Source organism: Myotis daubentonii, chromosome 17 (genome assembly GCF_963259705.1).
Source record: "Myotis daubentonii chromosome 17, mMyoDau2.1, whole genome shotgun sequence".
Classification (NCBI taxonomy): domain Eukaryota; kingdom Metazoa; phylum Chordata; class Mammalia; order Chiroptera; family Vespertilionidae; genus Myotis; species Myotis daubentonii.
Genome location: NC_081856.1, coordinates 872,163 through 894,436, shown reverse-complemented (window position 1 = coordinate 894,436; position 22,274 = coordinate 872,163). Strand labels below are relative to the sequence as shown.

At 43.1% G+C, this 22,274-nt stretch overlaps 2 protein-coding genes across 3 annotated transcripts in view; one reads left to right on the top strand and one right to left on the bottom strand.

Moving 5' to 3' along the window:
- C17H8orf88 (chromosome 17 C8orf88 homolog) overlaps positions 1 to 13,538 on the bottom strand; it is a 26,228-nt gene extending 12,690 nt beyond the window's left edge. Inside the window, exons 1-4 of one of the 2 annotated variants that reach the window (XM_059671803.1) lie at positions 13,465 to 13,538; positions 12,901 to 12,999; positions 11,841 to 11,914; positions 383 to 458 (exon numbers count right to left, since the gene is read on the bottom strand). In XM_059671803.1, coding sequence (XP_059527786.1) covers positions 383 to 458; positions 11,841 to 11,914; positions 12,901 to 12,973 — 223 coding nt within the window. In that variant the 5' untranslated portion in view covers positions 12,974 to 12,999; positions 13,465 to 13,538. Of the gene's footprint in view, positions 1 to 382; positions 459 to 11,840; positions 11,915 to 12,900; positions 13,318 to 13,464 lie in introns of those variants that run through there. The other variant, XR_009449521.1, reaches the window with a different exon arrangement.
- Positions 13,013 to 22,274, top strand: LOC132220092 (uncharacterized). Its single transcript, XM_059673038.1, has 3 exons — positions 13,013 to 13,083; positions 13,330 to 14,378; positions 21,150 to 22,274. Exons 1-3 carry the CDS (start codon positions 13,013 to 13,015, stop codon positions 21,152 to 21,154), a joined length of 1,125 nt encoding a protein of 374 aa, XP_059529021.1. The 3' UTR covers positions 21,155 to 22,274.

The following is a 22,274-nucleotide window of genomic DNA, read 5'->3' as shown; positions in this document are numbered from 1 at the left end:
GTTGCAAACAACTGCTTGCTACATGGAAACACTGCACATCTTGTGTCCGAAGTGAAGTGCCAGGAGTACAGAGAGCATGAGAGTCCAGGAGAAGCACAGGAGGGCCATTTCTACCTTGCACATACCCAGGGGGAAATCTTCAGGAATGTCATAGAAGTTCAAAATTGTGCATGACACAGAAGATACACAAATAAGCTTCTACCTGCTTAAGCGATTGTTATTATGGTCTCACCATTAGAACAGTCAAGCCTACAGCCTGACTAATATGGGCAGAAATCAACCAAAAGAATATAATAAATGTCTATTACAGCAAAGCAAATATTAACTCCACATAAATACTAACACTCTCTTATGAAATCTTGGAATTATAATAAAAAGTTACCTTTTTTAACTGGAGACTGATGTTGCGTTTGCTCGCTGAGGCCCGGAGAAAAGGCCTGCATTCCATTCGTCTTACACTGTTGAAAGAAGAAAATACACTTTTTAATTAAGGTATAAACATTTTATGAAGCGCTTTTTTACAATTCAAAAATATTCTCAATTACCAAAGTATTAATCAAGGCATATTTTTTGGCTAAAGGATAAGCAATATGATAGTACACCTATTAAAATAAGCAATACAGATATCTTTTAAAATATATTCAGATATTTGTCATGATCGTAATTATTTTTGAAAAGGACTATAAAACCGAAGATGAATAATATGATCTTAAAGATAAATAATTCCAAATGGCTCAATTGATTGGAGTGTCATCACATACACCAAAAGGTTGTGGGTTTGATTCCTAGTCAGAGCACATGCCTAGGTTGCTAGTTTGATCCCGGTCAGGGCACATACGGAAGACAGCCGATTAATGTTTCTCTCTCACATCAAACACTCTCTCTCTCTCTCTCTCTCTCTCTCTCTCTCTCTCTCTCTCTCTCTCTCTCTCTCTCTTCCTCTCCCTCTAAAATCAATAAAAACGTATCCTTGGGTGAGGATTTTTTAAAATGGGTTTTAATTCATGAAAACACATATTTATTCACAAAAACCTGAAATACTACTAGAGTATTTACTTTGCTTGATTTTATGTAAAGTAGAACCTTGATGTCAGTTTACAACCATATAAACCAGCAGTTCTCAACATGTGGGTCGCGACCCCTTTGGCGGTAGAACAACACTTTCACAAGGATCACCTAAGACCATCCTGCATATCAGATATTTACATTATGATTCATAAGAGTAGCAACATTACAGTTATGAATTAGCAATGAAAATAATTTTATGGTTGGGTCAGTCACAACATGAGGAACTGTATTTAAAGGGCCAGAAGGTTGAGAACCACTGAAACTGTTTCACACACTACCTTAGAAATAAGGAAAGAAAGAAAATATTGCTTCATCCAATGAAGCAAAAACAAAAATGCAACATGTCTAAGCCAAGGAGTCTTGAGCCCAGGTTTTCAGTCCTACTTGCAGGACCACCTTAATTATGAGACTAGAGGCCCGGTGCACAAAATTTGTGCATGGGGGGCCCCTTCAGCCCAGCCTGCACGCTCTCCAATCCGGGACCCCTTGGGGGATGTCCAACTGCCAGTTTAGGCCCGATCCCAGGGATGGGGCCTAAACCGGCAGTTGGACATCACTCTCACAATCCTGGACCGCTAGCTCCTAATCGTTCACCTGCCTGCCTGCCTGGTCGTCCCTAACTGCCTCTACCCCCCCGCCCCCCCGCCAGCCTGATTGCCCTTCACTGCCTCTGCATGCCGGCCTGATCCCCCCTAACTGTCCTCCACTGCCAGCCAGGTCACCCCTAACTGCCCCCTCCTTGCCAGCCTGGTCGCTCCTTATCCACCCCCCCCCCCGCCAGCCTGGTCACCCCTACTGCCCCCCCTGCTGGCCTGGTAGCACCCAACTGCCCCCCTCTGCCACCCTGATCGCCCCTACCTGTCCCCTGCTGCTGGCCAGGTCACCCCAACTACCGCCTCCCTGCTGACCTGGTCGCCCCACGCAGCCTGTTTTTGTTCAGTCGTTTGGTTGTCTCTCACTAACACCCCTGCCGGCCTGGTTGCCCCATACAGCCTGTTTGTTCAGTAGTTTGGTCACCCCTCACTAACCCCCCTGTCGGCATGGTCATAGGCAGCCATCTTGTGAGGGCATGAGGATTAATTTGCATATTACCTCTTTATTATATAGCAGTGGTTCTCAAGCTTTCTAATGCCATGACCCTTTAATACGGTTCCTCATGTTGTGGTGACCCCCAACCATAAAATTATTTTCCTTGCTACTTCATAACCACAATTTTGCTACTGTTATGAATTTTCATGTAAATATCTGATATGCAGGATGTATTTTCATTGTTACAAATTGAACATAATTAAAGCATAGTGATTAATCACAAAAACAATAGGTAATTATATATGTGTTTTCCGATGGTCTTAGGCAACCCCTGTGAAAGGGTTGTTCGACCCCCAAAGGGGTCGCGACCCACAGGTTGAGAACCACTATTATATAGGATTGACTAATCTAATCTGATTTAAAAAATTTTAACTCCTTTAACTCCTACATGTTCACCAAGAAATATTCCGTTTACAATTTAACTTTCCATAAATCTCCTTAAAGAAGATAATACACTAATAGAACCAATAAGAGAATCTCAGAGCACAAGGCAGACAGATTTCTAATTATAAAGTAATGGGCTTTCTGATTATATAAATCAGTTTCACGTACTTGGTCAATACAATCTACCAGTAAGAGATTATCTCTCTCTATGGTAATGAAAATCAATTTGCAAAACAACAGACTAGACCATGGGCCACAGTTAATTCCTGAAGGTAGGCTTCTTTGCAGACATCTATCCTTAACAATGAATATTTCATCTGGCGGTAGCTCCATGGTAGCTGATTTGTTCCCAGTAGGAGCACCTGCCTGGCTTTCGGGCTAGATCCCCAGGGGGAGGAGCTGATCAATGATTCTCTCTCTTCATTGATGTTTCTATTTCTCTCTCCTTCTCCCTTCCTCTTTGAAATCAATAAAAAATATATTTGTAAAAAATGAATATTTCTGGACAACCAAGATGAATTTGCTGCCGCGCACAACCACATTAAAACTACAACTAAAAGACAAAACAAATACCATCCAGAACCACGGGAAGGCTGGCTGAGTGGAAATTCTACAACCAGAAGGAAAGAGAAAAGCACACTGAGTCCAGTAGGAGGTGCAGAGGTGTGGAAGTGTGGAGGTATGGAGGCACGCGCGAAAGGGGCTAGCAGCTGGTTATGCTGTTGTCTTTTTTAATTGGGAGGGAGAAACAAGCTCCCGAATGCTCTGAACTCCAGTTCCGGGTGAAAATTTGGAGACCCAGACTCATATGGAGAGAAACTGGACTGTCTGGCATTGGGCCAGAATGTGAGGGCGGCTTTCTCGCAGAGGTGCTTGCAGCGTTCATTGCTTCTGCACGGGACCATGGGAGACAGACCCCAGGACCTCTCCAAGGCAGAGCAGACTGGCAGCCATTGTGGTTTGCTCCACCCTGGTGATTCCCACCCAATTTACAACCCCACCCAAGCTGTGCACAGAGGCTTTTGCACACGAATGGCCTGACCTTTCTCTGCCTAAAAACCTGGCCAGACTCAGTGAGTGTCAAAGCCCCGCTAAAGCAGGTCCTGCCCCATAAGGGTGTCTCCAGCACAGAAGCTCTTCCATTGTAGACACAACTGGTCCTCACAGCCAATTGGCCTGGAGGTCAATTCCCACCCAGTAATACCAACAGCAATCAAGGCTTAACTACAACAAGAGTGTGCATACAACCCACAATGGGGTGCACCAAGAGTGTCCACCTCAGGTGACTGAGGAGGCTGAGCCACTGGGCCCTATAGGACACCTAGCACACAAAGCCACTCATTCAGCACAGGGAAGCAGTCAAAATGTGGAGACACAGAAACAGGTCACAACTGAAAGAAATGGAGGAAAGGAAACTACTGGATATTGAGTTCAAAACCATGGTTATAAGGTTTTTCAAGAATTTTCTAGAAACCTCTGAGAAATATAGTGAGACCCTCAAGGATATGAAAAAGGACCAATTAGAAATTAAGCATACACTGATTGAAATAAAGAATAATATACAGAGATCCAAGAACAGAGTAGAGGATCCCAAAAATCAAGTCAAAGATTTGAAATATGAAGAAGCAAAAAACACCCAACCAGAAAAGCAAAAAGAAAAAAGAATACAAAAATATGCAAGGAACCTCTGGGACAACTTCAAGCGTGCCAACATCCGAATTATAGGGGTGCCAGAAGAAGAGAGAGAGCAAGATGTTGAAAACCTATTTGAAGAAATAATGACAGAAAACTTCCCCTACTTGGTGAAAGAAATAGACTTACAAGTCCAGGAAGTGCAGAGAACCCCAAACAAAAGGAATCCAAAGAGGACCACACTAAGACACATCATAATTAAAATGCCAAGAGCAAAACACAAGGAGAGAGTCTTAAAAGCAGCAAGAGAAAAACAGTTAGTTACCTACAAGGGAGTACCCATATGACTGTCAGCTGATTTCTCAACAGAAACTATGCAGGTCAGAAGGGAGTGGCAAGAAATATTCAAAGTGATGAATACCAAGAACCTACAACCAAGATTACTCTACCCAGCAAAGCTATCATTTAGAAGTGAAGGTCAGATAAAGAGCTTCACAGATAAGAAAAAGCTAAAGGAGTTCATCACCGCCAAACCAGTATTACATGAAATGCTGAAGGGTATTCTTTAAGAAGAGGAAGAAGAAAAAGGTAAAGATAAAAATTATGAACAACAAAGTGACAACAAATACATATCTATCAACAAGTGAATCTAAAAATCAAGTGAATAGAAAATCTGATGAACAGAATAAACTGATGAATAGAATAGAATCAGGGGCATAGAAAGGGAGTGGACTGACATTTCTTGGGGGAGAGTGTGGGGTGTGCGGGAAGAGACTGGACAAAAATTGTACACCTGACAGTTTGCAGCCGGGAAAGGCAGAGGACTCCTGGAGAAAGGGGACTGTTGGAGATTGCCGGACCAGGCTCCCCTAACCAGGCAGCCTCCACTGCTGCTGAAATCTCTCCTGGAGCAGCTGGCTCAGCTGCGGAGACCACGCCATCTTGAGTGGCTGTTATTGGAAGCATATACATCCAGAGACATTGCAACCATGGCACCCAGGGACTAACTACGAACCCAGGAACACCGGATCTCAAGCAGCACGAATACATGGACTCAGACGAGTCATGCTCCTCCTCACGGAAAGGTCAGATTTCACCTAAAGGTGCAGTTTGTAATTCAGGTTGGAGATAGGAATGCGTGTGGGGGAAGTCTGCACCCCACAAAGTCCACAGCCATTGGGGCCAGCGTGATCCACGAGTGTGGAAGGGGCCCCGCAGGGCTGCTGGCAGAAGGGAACTCTAAAAGTCAGCCCATAGCTGGACTGGGTGCAAAAAGGCAGCCTCGAATTTTGCCAGTGTGCCAGCTGCTTAGTGCCAAGGGAGAGAGGACGTGCGGAAGAGACTTTGGGAGAACTGCGCACAGAGCTGGACAGTGGAGGGTTGCTAGGTCGTGCACCTACTCAGGCTCTTTTTATTTTTCCTCTTTAAATCTTTGCATTTGATTATTGAACCCAATACATAGGATCGCCCAACTGGGGTCATTCACAGAGACTGCAGGGGAAAGTTGTTTTTGTGGAACCTGGGAATCAGAGCGGGGAGTAATGATCAAGGAACCAGCTCTAGGGCAGTCGACTCTCCCAAACCAGTATTAAGTGCGATAGGGAAAACAAAACCTAAATAATGGCTAGAGACAACTTATAGCCTCAGAAGTCAATCCAGAAACACTGCCACCCAGGGGCTGAACAACAAACTGACTCTTCTGTAAATACAAATAAAGGCAGTCTGGGAAACCAAGAAATACTGCCTGCTTTAAAATTGGGACTGTGATTTACAACACGGAGGAAAAGTGTATCACGGGGAACTTCAACACTCTCTTGAATACCTGACAGGACTAAGGCGTGCTGAACAGAAGAGTAGAGGAAGTGAAGGACCGTCACTCCTGCACATTTTAATTTTTTTCACCTTTTACTTAAGAAACTAAATTGTTTTTCTTTTTTCATCACCTGATTTTACCTTTTTAATTACTACATTTTTATTTTTAACAAGTATTATTACTACTACCATTTTACCTTTATTTATAAAGTGCCATTTTATTTTCTCTTTATTTTGGGATGTGTTCTACATTCTAGTTTCATCTTTCCTTTAGCATCATTTTACTCTATCTCAGCTTTACCTTTATGCCAAAACTCTCTTCCTCACTTTCCCCTTTTTGTTGTCCTGTTTCTCTTACCCTTTTTCTGCTCTAGATTTTCCCTATTCCTTCTTTGTACCCCCTGTTAAAATTTCACCCTACTTATATATCTAATTTCCAATCCTCTGCTCTAAGTCCATATACACTTCTCTCTTCACTTTCTTCACTATCCAAATTTTTTCCTCTCTCCATCTTTTTGTTGTTGTTTGCTTGATTGTTGATTATATTGGTTTTTTTTATGCTTGTCTGTGTGATTGTTTTGCTTTTTCTTTTAAATTTTTTTGTTGGTTTTTTTTCCCCCAGTTATATTTTGCTTCTGTTTTCCCTTGCCTCGCTTGATATTAGTTGTTGTTTGTAGTTTGCATTCATTTCTAGGTATCTGTTGCTGAAATCTGTTGGGATTAATGACTGTTCTATTGGAGTTTTCTCCCCATATATATAGTTTCTTCCCCTCTTCTATTTCATTCTCTTTCTTTTCTCTCTTACTTTTTTCCCCCTTTTCCCAATTTCATTTTTGCACTCCTTTTTTCTCTTTTTTTCCCTTTTCTCTTCTTTCTTCCTTATCCCCTAATTCTCTTTGCTCTGGTGGTCACCTTTATTGGGGATTATTCGTATCATGAATACATTTGTGTTCAGTGCCTTGTGTGTTGTGCCTTGTTGTGTTGTATTTTGTGCCTTTAAATCAACGCAGCAGAGAGAGAACTACATAACCAAACACTTGGAGAAGAGAGATCATGGGGAGACAAAGAAACAGCCCGCATATGAAAGAAAAACAGGCATCACCAGAAAAGGAAGTAAACGAAATGGAGGCAATGGAGGCAAGCAATCTGTCAGAGAAAGAATTCAGAGAAATGGTCATAAGGTGGATGAAAAGAATGGAAGACAAATTCAACATTATGTGTAAGAACCAAGAGGAAATGAAGAACCAAGAAGAAATGAAAAATGACATCATGGCTATAAAGAACTCAATAGAAAGCATCAACAGTAGACTCGAAGAAGCAGAGGACCGCATCAGTGAGCTAGAAGACAAGGTAGGAAAAAATACCCAAGCAGAGCAGCTTCTAGAAAAAAAAATAAAAAATTAAAATTAAAAAGCAGGAGGAGAGCCTAAGAGAACTTTGGGACAACACGAAATGAAACAACATCTGCATAATAGGGGTGCCAGAAGGAGAGGAAACTGAGCAAGGAATAGAAAACCTGTTTGAAGAAATAATGACAGAAAACTTCCCTGATATAGGGGGAAAAAACACTCATACACAAATCCAAGAAGCTCACAGAGTCCCAAACAAAATGAACCCCAAAAGACCGAAGCCAAGGCACATTATAATTAAATTGGCAAACATCAATGACAAAGCAAGAATCTCAAAAGCGGCCAGAGAGAGACAGAAAGTTACATACAAAGGATCAGACTAGCGACTGATTTCTCAACAGAAACACATCAGGCAAGAAGGGAATGGAACGAAATATACAAAGTCATGCAAAGGAAGGGTCTGAATCCAAGAATACTGTACCCAGAGAGGCTATCAATCAAAATTGAGGGTGAAATCAGGAGCTTCACAGACAGAAAAGGACTACAGGAGTTTATTACCACCAAACCAGCAATGCAAGAAATGCTAAAGGGTCTGCTGTAAAATGAAAAAAATAGGAAACGAAGAAGGAACACAAGGGTAAAGAATAAAAATGGCGACAAGTATCTATCAATAATAACTTTAAATGTAAATGGATCAAATGCCCCAATCAAAACACATAGGGTAACTGAGTGGATAAGAAAACATGACCCATATATCTGCCGTCTACAGAAAACCCACCTCAGAAAAAAGATGCACACAGACTGATGGTGAAGGGATGGAAAAAGGTTTTTCAGGCGAATGGAAATGAAAAAAAAATCTGGGGTAGCAATAATTATATCTGAAAAATTAGGTCTCAAAGTGAAGGACATAAAAAGAGATAAGGAAGGCCACTTCATAATACTAAAGGGAGAAATCCAACAAGAAGAAATAACTCTGGTAAACATATATGCACCCAATATAGGAGCACCCAAATACATAAGAAAACTCCTCCAGGAGATCAAGGGAGAGATTGACAGTAATACAATCATAGTAGGGGACTTTAATACCCCACTATCACCATTGGACAAATCCTCTAAACAAAAAAATCAGCAAAGAAACATCAATCCTAAATGACTCACTAGATCAGATGGAATTAATTGACATCTTCAGAACATTTCATGCCAAAACCACGGAATATACGTTCTTCTCAAGTGCACATGGGACATTCTCAAAGATAGACCATATATTGGGTCACAGGCAGAGTCTCTTCAAATTCAAGAAGATAGAAATCATATCAAGCATCTTCTCAGATCAGGATGGCATAAAACTGGAAATCAACTGTAATAAAAACAATCCAAAAAAATCAAACACATGGAGACTAAAGGGCATGCTATTAAACAATGACTGGGTTACCAGAGAGACCAAAGAAGAAATAAAAAACATCATGGCAACAAATGACAATGAAAACACAACAATCCAAAACCTATGGGACACAGCGAAAACAGACTTGAGAGGGAAGTTCATAGCTCTACAAGCCTACTGCAAAAAAACAAGAAACAATAATAATAAATTACGTAACCCTACAACTCAAAGAGTTAGAAAGACAGCAACAAGAAAAGCCCAATGTAAGCAGAAGGAAGGAAATAATAAAGGTCAGAGCGGAGATAAACGACATAGAGCCCAAAAAAACAATACAAAAGATCAACAAAACCAAGAGCTGGTTCTTTGAAAGGATAAACAAGATTAATGAACCTCTAGCCACCAAGAAACAAAGAGAGAGGACCCAAATAAGCAAAATCAGAAATGAAAGAGGAGAAATAACAACAGACCCCACAGAAATACAAATTGTTGTTAAAAAATACTATGGACAACTCTACTCCAACAAACTAGACAACCTGGAGGAAATGGACACATTCCTAGAAAAATACAACCTTCCAAAACTTAATCAGGAATAATCTAAAAATCTCCATAGCCCAATAACTATGGAAGAAAGTGAAGCAGTCATCAAAAATCTTCCAGCAAACAAAAGCCCTGGGCCAGATGGCTTCACAGGGGAGTTTTATCAAACATTCAAGGAAGACCTAAAACCTATCCTCCGCAGATTATTCCAAAAAATTCAAGAGGAAGGAACACTTCTAAGCTCATTCTATGAAGCCAGCATCACCCTAATACCAAAAGCAGATAAAGACAACACAATGAAAGAGAATTACAGGCCAATGTTCCTCATGAACATAGATGCCAAAATCCTCAACAAAATCTTAGCAAATCAAATCCAGCAGTACATCAGAAAGATCATACACGATGACCAAGTAGGATTTATCCCAGGGATGCAAGGATGGTACAATATCCGCAAATCAATAAACGTAATACATCACATAAACAAATTGAGAGATAAAAACCACAAAGTCATATCAGTTGATGCAGAAAAAGCCTTTGACAAAATCCAACACCCATTTTTGATAAAAAGTCTCAGCAAAGTGGGAACATAAGGATCATACCTCAACATAATAAAAGCCATATATGACAAACCCACAGCCAACATCATACTCAATGGGCAAAAAGCTAAAACCATTTCCCCTAAGAACAGGAACAAGACAGGGATGCCCACTCTCACCACTCCTGTTCGACATAGTACTGGAAGTACTAGCCATTGTGATTAGACAAGAAGAAGAAATAAAAGGCATCCAAATTGGAAAAGAAGAAGTAAAACTGTCCTTATTTGCAGACGACATGATATTGTACATGAAAAACCCTAAAGACTCCATCAAAAAGCTACTAGACTTAATATATGAATTCGGCAATGTAGCAGGATACAAAATTAACGCCAAGAAATCTATGGCATTTCTATACACCAATAGTGAACTCACAGAAAGTGAGACTAAAAAAACAATCCCATTTATCATCACACCAAAAAAATTAAGATACCTAGGAATAAACTTAACTAAAGAGGTAAAAGACCTCTACTCAGAAAACTACAGAACGTTGAAAAAAGAGATAGAGAGATAAAGGAAGACATAAACAGATGGAAGAACATACCGTGTTCATGGATTGGTAGAATCAACATCATTAAAATGTCCATACTACCCAAAGCAATCTATAGATTCAATGCAATCTCCATTAAAATACCAACGACATATTTTATAGACCTAGAACAAACTCTCCAAAAATTCATATGGAATAAAAAAGGACCCAGAATAGCTGCAGCAATCCTGAGAAAGAAGAACAAAGTAGGAGGTATCTCAATACCAGATATCAAGCTGTTATTACAAAGCCACTGTTTTCAAAACTGCCTGGTACTGACACAAGAACAGACATAGATCAATGGAATAGAACAGAGAACCCAGAAATCGACCCGAACCAATATGGTCAATTAATGTTTGACAAAGGAAGCAAGACAGTCTCTTCAATAAATGGTGCTGGGAAAACTGGACAGATACATGCAAAAAAATGAAATTAGACCACCAACTTATACCATACACAAAAATAAAAATTGTACACCAATGGACAAGGACAGTGGGGGATAAGGGCAGGGGGTGGGGTTGGAACTGGGTGAAGGGGAGCTATGGGGGTAAAAAGAGGAACAACTGTAATAATCTGAAAATAAAGATTTAAAAAAACAAAATTAAAAAAATAAATGAATTATTTCTGCTCTATCAATCACTGTTAGCAAGTTGTAGCCCATTCATTCATTAGATATCTGCAAAGTCTAGTATATTTACTCTGCCTAAAGCCAGAAGGTTCCAACCTATAACACAATGAGGAGCAATGGTGGCAAACCTACATTACTGAGAGATCAGAATCAGTCATCAGAAAAAATAGAATTTTGACAATGCCAAAGATTTGGTTTTACAAATTCTTAACTGACTGCAAGAGTAATAAACTATAAGAATGAACACCATTTCTGGAAGTATCTAGATAAGAAATGGGTACAATGGCTACTTCTGGTCAGAGGAAATAGGTGAGTAGGGGATGGAGCCTTGAGGGAAACTTTTCACTAAAGGCCATTTTGCCTGTTTTTAATTTTAACCTTGGTGATTATTTCACTTAGCCAAAAAATTAAATTATAATTTTAACAATATAAACCTAAATGTAAAAAAAAAAAAGGTGGGTACAATGCTATTTATATAAAATGATTAAAAAAATTCTATTTGTTGTAGCAAAAGTACTGATGTAATCATGGAAACAATGGCATTGAGGACAGTTATTTTGGAGACGTGTGGGAAGGAATGGGTTGGAAGAGAAACATGTGGCAGTTTTATACACCTGCAAGGTTTTTAAAATTTCCTAAAATATAGCAAAAGGTTTCGATTTGAAAATTCTGGGCAACAAGTATAGTAAGTGTTTTATCCTTTTTAGAAATGCTTGAAATATATAAAGTTTTAAAAAGTATTTAAGCACTTAGCAAAGTAGCTGACACACAACAGCCATCTGACGCTGTTACTTCCCAGCCTGTAACACTTCATGTTACCGTAATTTCTAAGACCTACTCGGCTAACTCCGCTTTGCAAGTACTGAGTGTTGCATGGATATTCATTTTGAAAGTTGAAAGGGAATACTGCTCCTGTTAGGAGAGAAAAAAAACACCTGTTTTAAATATCTATGTTTTCAATAAATGATATACTATCACCTAAAAACTTTAATTGTCCAGGATATGCTAAGCACTGTTTTAAAATGTTTTTTGATAGTTCATTTATTCAACACTATACAATATCAGCCACTGTGTTCGACAAGGTATATAAGTGTGAAAAGAGTTCAGAGATAAAAGGGGCCACAGTCTATTTTAAAGCACAAGCTCATAAACGATGACAGTAAAGAGTAAGTCCTATGAGATGTTACGAGAAAAGGCCAAGGGAGAGCTGGGTGGGCTTTGAGACATCAAGGAAGTCTTCACAAAAGAAAATAATTTAATCTGGGTTTTAAAGAAAAATATTTCTTTGGGGACGTGAAATAGACAAGAAATGCAGAAGTATGTTGAGAAAAGCAAAAATAACTTCTGATTTACTAAACTTTGCCTAATAGAATCCCACTCTTGTCTGGATCTTAAAAGGATATAATTCAATGAGGAATCGGGGCTCCCTGCCCCCCCCCACATTGACCCCTGCAGTGGCCTTGGAGGGAAGGGTCAGTGACCCTGAATCTGCACAGGGGACAGGGTCACAGAAAGGAGCTGCTGACCATGGCTGTGTTCTTCCCTGCAGTTGGGTATATTTTTTTAAAGGTTAATGCTCTCTCCAGCATGACTGCACTGCAGTGATCATAATCACAGCACAATTCACACTGAGCCATTGTGCCCAGAAGCCAGTTAACCATGAAAATTACAAAGTTGCTCTCACATCAGGTTTATTATTGCTACTTTTGTTGGTCTGGTAGACTATTAAGAATTCTTTCCTTTGGTAATACTTTTAAATTCTTCTGAGGAGATCATTAGTTTTCAGCATTTCTTTAATATTCACCATAAACAATTACTTTATGTATAATTTAGCCTTTTAAATGCTAATCAGCCATTAACCAATTAATATTTGAAGATGTGTGCCTGACATGACTCACCAGAGGGAGAAGTCAGATGACGAACAGGTCTTGCTGGTTGAAGCGATTTGCCAATCAATTTTTTTGTTTCCATTATCACCAAGACCTTGAGGTTCCATACTTTAGAAGGGAAATGCGCATTTTATCTTTTGGACAAGATAACCCGTCTGCTTCATCATCTACGCAAACAGCCGCGCGCTTCCTGTGAAGGCAGCTAGTGTGTGAGGCGGGGCGAGGGGCACGAGAGCCGCGGGGAACCAGGCGGCCCCCCACCCTCCCCGCGCCTGCGCCCTGGGCGCCCCCTCACCTTCGGGGGTGTCCTCAGCCCCCTCCCACGAGACGCAGGGCCCTCCCCAGGCGGCTCTGGACCTCGCCCACCCCGTGATGGCAACTCCCTGCCCGCCCGCACCCGCCTCTCGCAAACTCGTGCATTTGCCTCGCGTCCCACAGGCGGGTCCCCGGATCCCGCCTCCCGGCCCAGCCCGCCTCCCGCCCGGCGCTGAGTCCGGCCGCCGCCACGCCCGTCCACCCCCCGCCACACCCCTCCCGTCGCTACGAGTCCGCCACCGCTTCTCCGGGCCTCACCTTCCCCCGGAGGAGCGCGTCCCGCGAGAAGGGAGCAGCCGGCGCCCCGGGAAGCCCAGGCTCCCACCTCCACTTCCCACGCCCCCCGCCTCCTGCCCCCCGACGGCCCAGCGCCGAGGGCCCGTCCCCCGAGAAGGAGTCACTAGGGCGGAGGGCGGAGGGCGGAGGGGGAGGAACCGACACTCCACCGTTGAAGCACGAAGCCGAGCGGCCCCCGGGCCGCCGCCCACCCGCTCCCTCTCGGCCGCGAGTCCGCTTCCCGCGCGTCTCCCGCTCCGCGCCCTGGCGCCCGCGGCTGCCCGACGTGGAGCGCCCCGCGCGGGCGGCACGGAGGCTCGGCGCCGAGGGCCTCGGACACGCGGACACAGACGGAGCCGGTGCCCGGACTCGGCCGCCACTGGGCGCACGTCCTCGCGTCTCCACGACCGTCTCGCTCTCCTCTGGCTCCTCCTTCCCGCGGGGCCGTCCTCTCACGGACCGGGACCAGGTCGGTGCCCGTCGGCCTGTCGTCTATTCCGTCGGTAACGAAACCGCAGCCGCGGGAACCGCTGTGGCCCCAGATCCGTCAGGACGTGGCCCGGCGCGGGCGACCGAGTGGCTCCGACCCCGCCTCCCGGAGCCGGGCCGGGCCGGGCTGGGCCGGGGGCGCCTCGGCAGCGTGGGCCCCGTTAGGGCGGTTCTCACGGCCTCGCCGGGCCCTCCTCCTCCCAACCCGCTCCTCCCTCTGCCCGCGTCCCGCCACCCAAAGGGCGCCCACCGGCTCCGCCCTCTCGGCGCCTCCGCCCCAGCGGGCGCGGCTTCCCACACCCACCGCCTCAACGTCCGGACTCGGCAGCGGGTCGCCAGCTCAGCCCCGAGGCGGCGGCCGACCGCACCGCTGCCCGTTGGGGAACGGCCTCCGCAGCGCGTCCGGGGTGTCGGGGCCGGGCGAGGGCGGCTGGGGGGACACAGGGGCGGGGCCGCGGGCAGCTGGGCTGGGAGGGCTCGAGGGCGGTTCGGGGACACAGGGGCGAGGCCGCGGGCGGCCTGAGGGGCGCGGAGGCGGGGTTGTGGGCGGGGCCAAGGCGCGGGGCGGGGCGGCGGTGAGGGGCGGGGCCGTTGTGGGCGGGGCCAAGGCGCGGGGACACGTGGGGGGCGGGGCCACGACGACCTCGAGAGCCTGAGTGCAGGCTCGGAGGCCTGAGAGGTCTGGGGGCTGGGAGGGGTGCTGAGCGGTGTCCGAGGTGCTGAGAGGCTCGCAGTGTGGGGGGCTGTTTCTCTCTTCTCCATGTCCCGCATGGAAAAGGAAACAGTCCATTTGCTGAGTGGAGGAGCTGGGGATTAAGAAATTAAAGAAAGACCAAGACGCAGAAATAGATTTTAAGCTGGGGCCAGGTGGGCGCCATCCTCTCTGATGGAGAGGAGGCAAAAAGCGGCCTGAGCCACACAGCAGGTTTATTTTAAAGGCCTAGATTTACATATCTAGTTCCGCCCCTGCCTGATTAACATGTCCACCCTTATTGGGGAAGCATGTTCCCAGGGCGTGGCTCTGCCTGTGCTCTGAGTTCAATTGACAATAATTATAAGAAAATGCCTAGGTGCCTCCCAGGCAGCCCTCTACATCTCCCCCGTTTTTGTTTTTAAGCTACTATAATAAAAGTAAAATTTTAAACAATAGTAGGGCTCTAGAATTAAAACAATTGCAAACAATGCAAATGCAAAAACTATACTACATACATGTTATCATTTTCAAAATTTGAACGTTAAGAACAAAACTGGCTATTAAATAATAACAAAACAATGCCAATGCAAAACAACAATATGAGAAATCAGAACTATAGACATATTAACATTTTTGCTACTAAATGAAAAAAAAGTCTCTTTTGCTGCTGGTGTATATTTACTCAGAGTCCTTGGACTTGGCTGTGCAAGACTTTGCAGAAGACTGACAGCTAACAGATGCTAGCACGAGCAGGAACATGGTTGAAGAAGTAGCTTCAACTTCTTGCTTTTCCACAATCTGTTGCACTTCAGTCGTTAACTTCTTCAGATGACTCCATATTGGCACAACAGTCCCTTGCATCTTTCAGTTTTCTTCTTCCCCTTTGCTGTCATTAGGGCAGTACTTAGTCCTTTTGAGTGAATGTCTGAGTCCATTGTGGTGACGGATGTAACGCTCTGGCACCCGAATTGGCTGCATTGCTCCTTCTTCCTTGCTCTTGGTCCTGGGCAACCTGCAGCAATGCACAGGTGCTGACTGCTATCATGACAAGGCGTCTTCACCATCTCTATCTTTGAATTGTCTTTCCTGTCTTTGTGGCTGGAGCAATCTGGTCAGTTGGGATCTGTTGTTGCAGGAATCCACATGGTCTCGGAGCTGTTCTTCTGAAAATATACAAATGTATTCTCAACCAAAGGTTAATAAACAAAACCTTACTTGGGGTTTTTTCTTTGAAATGATCTTCTCCTGGCTTTCCCTGACATAATGTGTGTTTTTTTCTGGGTGTCTCGCTAACGAAAAAATTTTAATTTAGTTACAGGATTTATTTTCTTACATGGCATTTTTCCACTATATTTTTCCACTATCGCCCCCCCTTTTTTTATTTAATTATTAGGAGGCTTTTCAGAAAACTTACAATGCAGTCTAGAGAACTTTAAATTCCAACTTTTTGCATAAAATATGTCTGCTTTAGGTTTATAGCATGTTAAGCAATTTTACCATGAAATGAAAATTTTGGTTAATACTTTTTGAATATTTATTTCAAGTTAGCCAAATTTAATTAATTTGAAAACTTAACTATTTTACTGTCAAATTTAATATTTTAACAATAATCTTAAATTTACACTGTAAATATTAATTGAAAGGATCACTTTACATCCTTGAGGAGGCTTAAGCATTTCTGTTGTTAGGCTAGATTTAAATTTAGGGTCTGTTAACTAAGTCTTCATTTTTCTGGGTACCATTTTCAGCTGGACCAAGTCTTTTGTTATTTGGTTCCTGATCTGGGCTGGGCATGGGAAGCAAGAAGCAGCCATGGGGACAGGAGACCTTCCTCAGAAGGGGCGAGTGTTCAAGCCCCTGCACCATTGTGGGGGTGAGGATCTGTGCCCCACCTCTGTTGAACCCCAAGTTTTCTCCTATTGGCCCCCGACTGTGCCTGTCTTAGGTCGCCCCACCCTGTGGGGTCTTACCCGTCTTTGACTACCAGCCATCTCTGGGCCAAGTAGGGTGATGTGAGGTTCAGTTTTGTCTCCTTGGTAGCCTATGTCCCTCTGGCCTCCATGTCCAGCAACTGCCTTTGGATCCCCTCGCCTGCTGGCAGGACCCCGGCATTGATCATAGGGAACCCAGGTTTCTTCTCCAGAGAGGGCCCAACTTACACCATTGGGCAAGAGACAGATCCATGGTACCAGCTTTTCATGATCTCAGTTTGAACGGAGAGCTCAGATAACAGCTGCAGACAATTGGATTGTGAGAAGAGGAAATCCTCTTGGCAAAAAGGTCAAGAGAGGTCAATACAGAATGCTTAAGTGCCTTCCCAGGGGGAATAAATCCCTTCATGTCCTTAAATATTAATTGAATTATTTGTAAGTTTGGGATAAATGCACAATATACTGTTTTAAAGCATCAAAATTATTAATGAAACTTGTAGAATAATACCATGTAAGAATATTCTTTGCACTAGGTCATGACAATTCAATTTTAAATTGGCTGTCTCAAGTTTGGAATGAGGAACCTCATTTGCAAAAAAAGGCAATTTACAGAAACAGAGACAGCATGCCATCCAAACTACAGTTTTGGGTAAATACATTATCTAGAGTCCTTGGGTAACCTAGGTTAAACTTAGGCATGTTATCTAAATTACAATTTTGGGTCTCCAGAACACTGAGTTGACACACTAACTGGAGCCCTCTGACCTTGGGATAGTTGTGCTGTCCTTCCCAGGTAAAGGAAAAATGTGCCTTCTAAGACCAATATGAAACTTACAATTTTTACCAGAGTTAATTGTTACCATACTTCACTTTACTGTGCCCCAGGTGGTCTCTGGGCTGTTGATTGTCTGGTTTGTCTTCTTCCTGCTGGATTACACTTGGAGAACTTCAACTTAAAAAAGAAAAATCTTTCTCTTTTACACCAAGTAACCTATAGGATTACTTCTTGGATGTTGACTGATAGTGCCACAAGGCCATGTATTTCAAGTCAAAGTCATTAAACATTTATGGTGACTGTACTTATTTTCAGATTTGGTATTTTAACAGCAAAGCATTAGATTATCCTATAAATATTAGTGGAAGATATTTCAAAATATTAAAATTTCTCCTTTTTATTAAATTTAAAATAATATTTTTAAACAGCATTCCCTTTCGGCTTATTTGCATATACAGAGGGATCATGGGAAGCCTTCAGTAACTTTTTAGAAGAATTTTACTTTACTAGGATTCAATTGCTTACAAAGATTAGTAAATTTAGTAATTTTATGTCTGATACATGAGGTGCAAACGCTGCCCCACCTCCATCCTAATTTAAAATGCAGCAGCATGGTGCTTTCGTTAGTTTAAATAAAGACATTGCTACAAATAAATCAATTTTTTCTTTTATTTGGCAAAAATTTCTTATGCAACCAAGCATATTATATTTTGAAATATTGCACTTGGGAAAAACTGTCAAATACATATCTAATTAAAAAATTTTCAACATTTAAAAGCAGTTCTCAACATAATAGGATCTAGTCTTGACCATGGAATCAATTACTCTTTATTTGTTTATGATATATGTATAACTATGGTTCTACTGAGAATTTAAGATGACTTAAAAATGTCTATCTACAAGCCTTTTAAGAAATATGAGCTCTATTGTCGGCCCTTATAAAGCCAACTGCTGAAAACATTGGTCTATCATACCACTGAAATTATATTAAGACCATGATTGCTAATATATTAAGTATTAAAAATGTTTTCTTAAAAATAGTATTAAATAAATTCGAGAGGCAAGCACACTTTCTGTCCCATCCGCATTTCCGTAGTAAAACTCCGCCTTAAAGCTCCACCCCTGAAATTCCATCCTGCCTCCGTGAGAAGACATTCCTATGGTGATTGACTAAATCAGAGGGAGGGGCCTTCGCTGTTTCAAGATGGCGGCCCCCAGGGGAGCGGCAGGCCATGCGGCCAACATGGCGGCTGCCACGTCAGGCAGCTCAAAGTGGCGGCTGTCTACACTGCTCTTTGACAGAGCAAACCAAAACCCCTGAAAGATAGATGGCCAACATTATATTGTAGACAAACAGAAATCTCATTAGCTGTTTATACCCTTTATAATTATCTTAAAGAATATCAAATTTAAACTGGTTTTTGTATTAAAAAATTTTCAGTTGAGATCATAAAATTAATCCTCATTTTTAAATCAGACCAATGAGTAACATATTTTGAATTCCTAATCATTTAAGAGAAAACACATTTTATTTTTTCAAAAACAAGTTATACATTAGATATTTAATTTCTCCATATTCAATTTGCACTTTAAACTTTCAGAGCTTACAAGTCAAATGTTAGCAGTTCTTTGATTAACTACACTTTTATATTTTTAAGAATAAATTTTAAAATCTAATAATTAACTTTAAACCATGTTTTTTCTGCACGGGGAAACTGAGAAGCGAACTTGTAGGTATTAACAAAATGACTACTGGCGGAAAGCTGATTTCAAAGGAGCCACCTTTTGGCTGCTTGACCTTTTCTTGGAAGGTCTCTAGCAAAAGGTGTAGCCATTGAAATGCAAATTAACATTCCTAAAGATGGCTGCTGGCGGGAATTGGATTACCTACATGCTAGGGGAAGGGTGTGTCTACCCCTCCTTCCATTAAAAAAAGTATGTAGCTTTAAACTTTTTCAATGGCAAGAAAAGAGACTTTTACATTTAAGGATACATTTCAAATAAAATATAAGGCATTTTCAATTAATAGATTAACTTCTATCATCTAGACTTCATACTAGGCATACACAGATCAACATTTCAGTATTATAAATCTCAATACTTTTATATGATTTGAAATTAAAAGTTTTAAGTTTCCAGCCAATAAGCCTGGCATAACTGCTAAATTTCAAAATGGTCACAATTTTCCTGCTGGGGAAGTCAAGAAATTTCAAAAGAGCTACTTTAGATCGCCTTGGGAAACCAGCCTGTATTTCTTTCTCAGGTTCATCTTTGCCATTTTTAAGACCACAACAGTCTCGGGTTTTTATTCTGTACACAGCAAAAAGTCAAGATCAGCTCAAAACTATGCACACTCGTTTTTAAACTGGCCTTTTCCCTTTACATGTGCACAGAAATCCCAGATGCATTTATGAATTTGTAAAAGCTTTAAGTCATTAGCTGGAAAAAAAGGATAAAGATGGCGAAGATGAGGTAAAGAAGTGGCTTTCTTGGGGAGTGACATCCATATTGGATGACCACGTGAGCTTCCCCACCTCCTTGTTTCTTAGGGGAAGATTCAGAAATGGTCTGGCATTTACTCTTTTTACTTTATTTTTCAATTTTTATTTATTTTTTTTTTTAAGGAAAGAAAAGATGTTTTAAGATAAAGAATGATCGGCAGTTGCTGAGAAATTCCTTTAATCCTTTCCTACTTGGTTACGAGTAGTTTACACGTGGAGGCAGAGGAGGTGCAGATGGTATTCTCAGAGACTCGCAACCTTCCACTCCAGACTGTAAGGCCATGGCTGCACCCCACTTAGACATTCTTAAACTCTCCTGTGCTGAATCAAGGTCATCACCGATTAAAATAGGAATTTTCTCTGGACTTTTTGCTGAGTATTGGTCACACAACTGCTTTCTAACCTTTTCCCAGGTTTCATCAACAAAGCTTAAGAAAGAAATCGAGAATTTGACTATAATTAACAGAGCATAGTTTAAAGCATTTTTTGAGGATTACCCACGTTTTACACCTGGCTATTTCATATCAATTCACAACAATACACTCCCCTTACCTTATTCCTTTGAATCTGTGTGCACACGCTTCTGGGAGTGACCCCCTCGCTTTCTTCTCTTGCCTCCGTACTCAGTCCCTGTTCGGGGCGCCAAATGTGGGGGGCTGTTTCTCTCTTCTCCATGTCCCGCATGGAAAAGGAAACAGTCCATTTGCTGAGTGGAGGAGCTGGGGATTAAGAAATTAAAGAAAGACCAAGACGCAGAAATAGATTTTAAGCTGGGGCCAGGTGGGCGCCATCCTCTCTGATGGAGAGGAGGCAAAAAGCGGCCTGAGCCACACAGCAGGTTTATTTTAAAGGCCTAGATTTACATATCTAGTTCCGCCCCTGCCTGATTAACATGTCCACCCTTATTGGGGAAGCATGTTCCCAGGGCGTGGCTCTGCCTGTGCTCTGAGTTCAATTGACAATAATTATAAGAAAATGCCTAGGTGCCTCCCAGGCAGCCCTCTACATTGCAGAGCGCCGGGCGAGTCAGCAGGAACAGCCCTGGGACCCCAGGCGCTGCCCACAGCCGCCCCCGCCCTGTCCTGAGCCCTGAGCGGTGCCAGCAAGGAGAACGGCGCCCAGCCCAGGTGTCCAGCGTGCTGCTCTCACCTTCTCATCAGCTGCGGGGCGGGCCCACAGGAGGCGATTCTTTGTCAGGCAGTTAGCCGTCCTAGGAAAAACAAAATTATTCGAGGCAACTCCGTCCAAATCGAACCCTTTATTGTCATTCTTTGCAGGTTGATGCCCACCCTGGGACAGATGAGGGCTGCAGGACACGCCCTCCAGAACTCTGCCAGGCGGCTTTCTGCAGGAAGAGGGGTGAAATGAGCAGGTGTGTGGGTGGGCATGGGAGAGGAGCGGTGCATGAATCGCATTTTGAACCTTTTACAGGTTGGTTTTTGGTTTTGTGTTTAATATTTGAAAGGTCATCCTGTCAGCAGTAGGAAGGGTGGATTTTTGGAGAGGGCATGGCAATATTAAACCTGGCACAGAGAGGCTTCCTTGGAGGTGTTTGCAATAATTGCAGGAAGGAACAGGTCAGGGAAAGTTGGGAGGTGAAATCAGTGGAGTCTAGTGACAGTGGATGGAACGTGTGAATGAGAGAGAATGGAGGGTGACTCCTGGGTTTCTCATATAGGAGAACAAGTGAGTAATTAGCTGGTGGTGACATAGCAACAGGGGATGCAAGAGGAAGAACAGGTTTGGGGAAGGAAATGAGTTGAGTTTGGGACTTGTAAATATCTACACTAATAAAAGAGAAGCATGCAAATTAGCATCACTCTGCTATGCCCACCAGCCAATCAGAATGACTATGAAAATGAATCCAACAAAGATGGCAGTTAATTTGCATACACAGGTACAGAGTGAAGACTGAAGACTTCTTTGCTGCAGCCGGACCAAAGGCCTGGGTCCCGGGTGCTGGAGGAAAACAGGTGCCAGCAGCCAGGGGAAGGAAGGCCTATTGCGCAAATCTTCATGCAATGGGCTTCTAGTATAATAATAAAAGGGTAATATGCTAACTAGACCAGACGTCTTCCAGACATCATTCCAGATGTCCTTCCTGACGAAGCTGGGGCCAGAGGGAAGCCAGCTGGGTTCCAGATGCCTGCAGGTGACCCAGGGGAAGCCAGCCCGGGTCCCAGTGCCGGAGGGAAGCCGGTGCTGGCAGCTGGGGGAAGAAAGGCCTACTCTTGCATGAATTTTCATGCATCAGGCCTCTAGTGACATTATAATAGGATATTTAAGTTGAGGTGTCTGTCCTGCCAGTGTGGCTCAGTGGTTGAACATGGACCCAGCAACTGAGAGGTCATGGTTCGATTCTGGTCAGGGCACATGCCCAGGTTGTGGGCTCGATCCCCAGT

Coding starts and splice junctions, on each gene's coding strand:
- LOC132220092 (XM_059673038.1), top strand. CDS start 13,013: ATGCGCATTTTATCTTTTGGACAAGATAACCCGTCTGCTTCATCATCT. Junction 13,084..13,329: donor CAAACAGCCGCGCGCTTCCT/GTGAAGGCAGCT, acceptor CGCGTCCCACAG/GCGGGTCCCCGGATCCCGCC.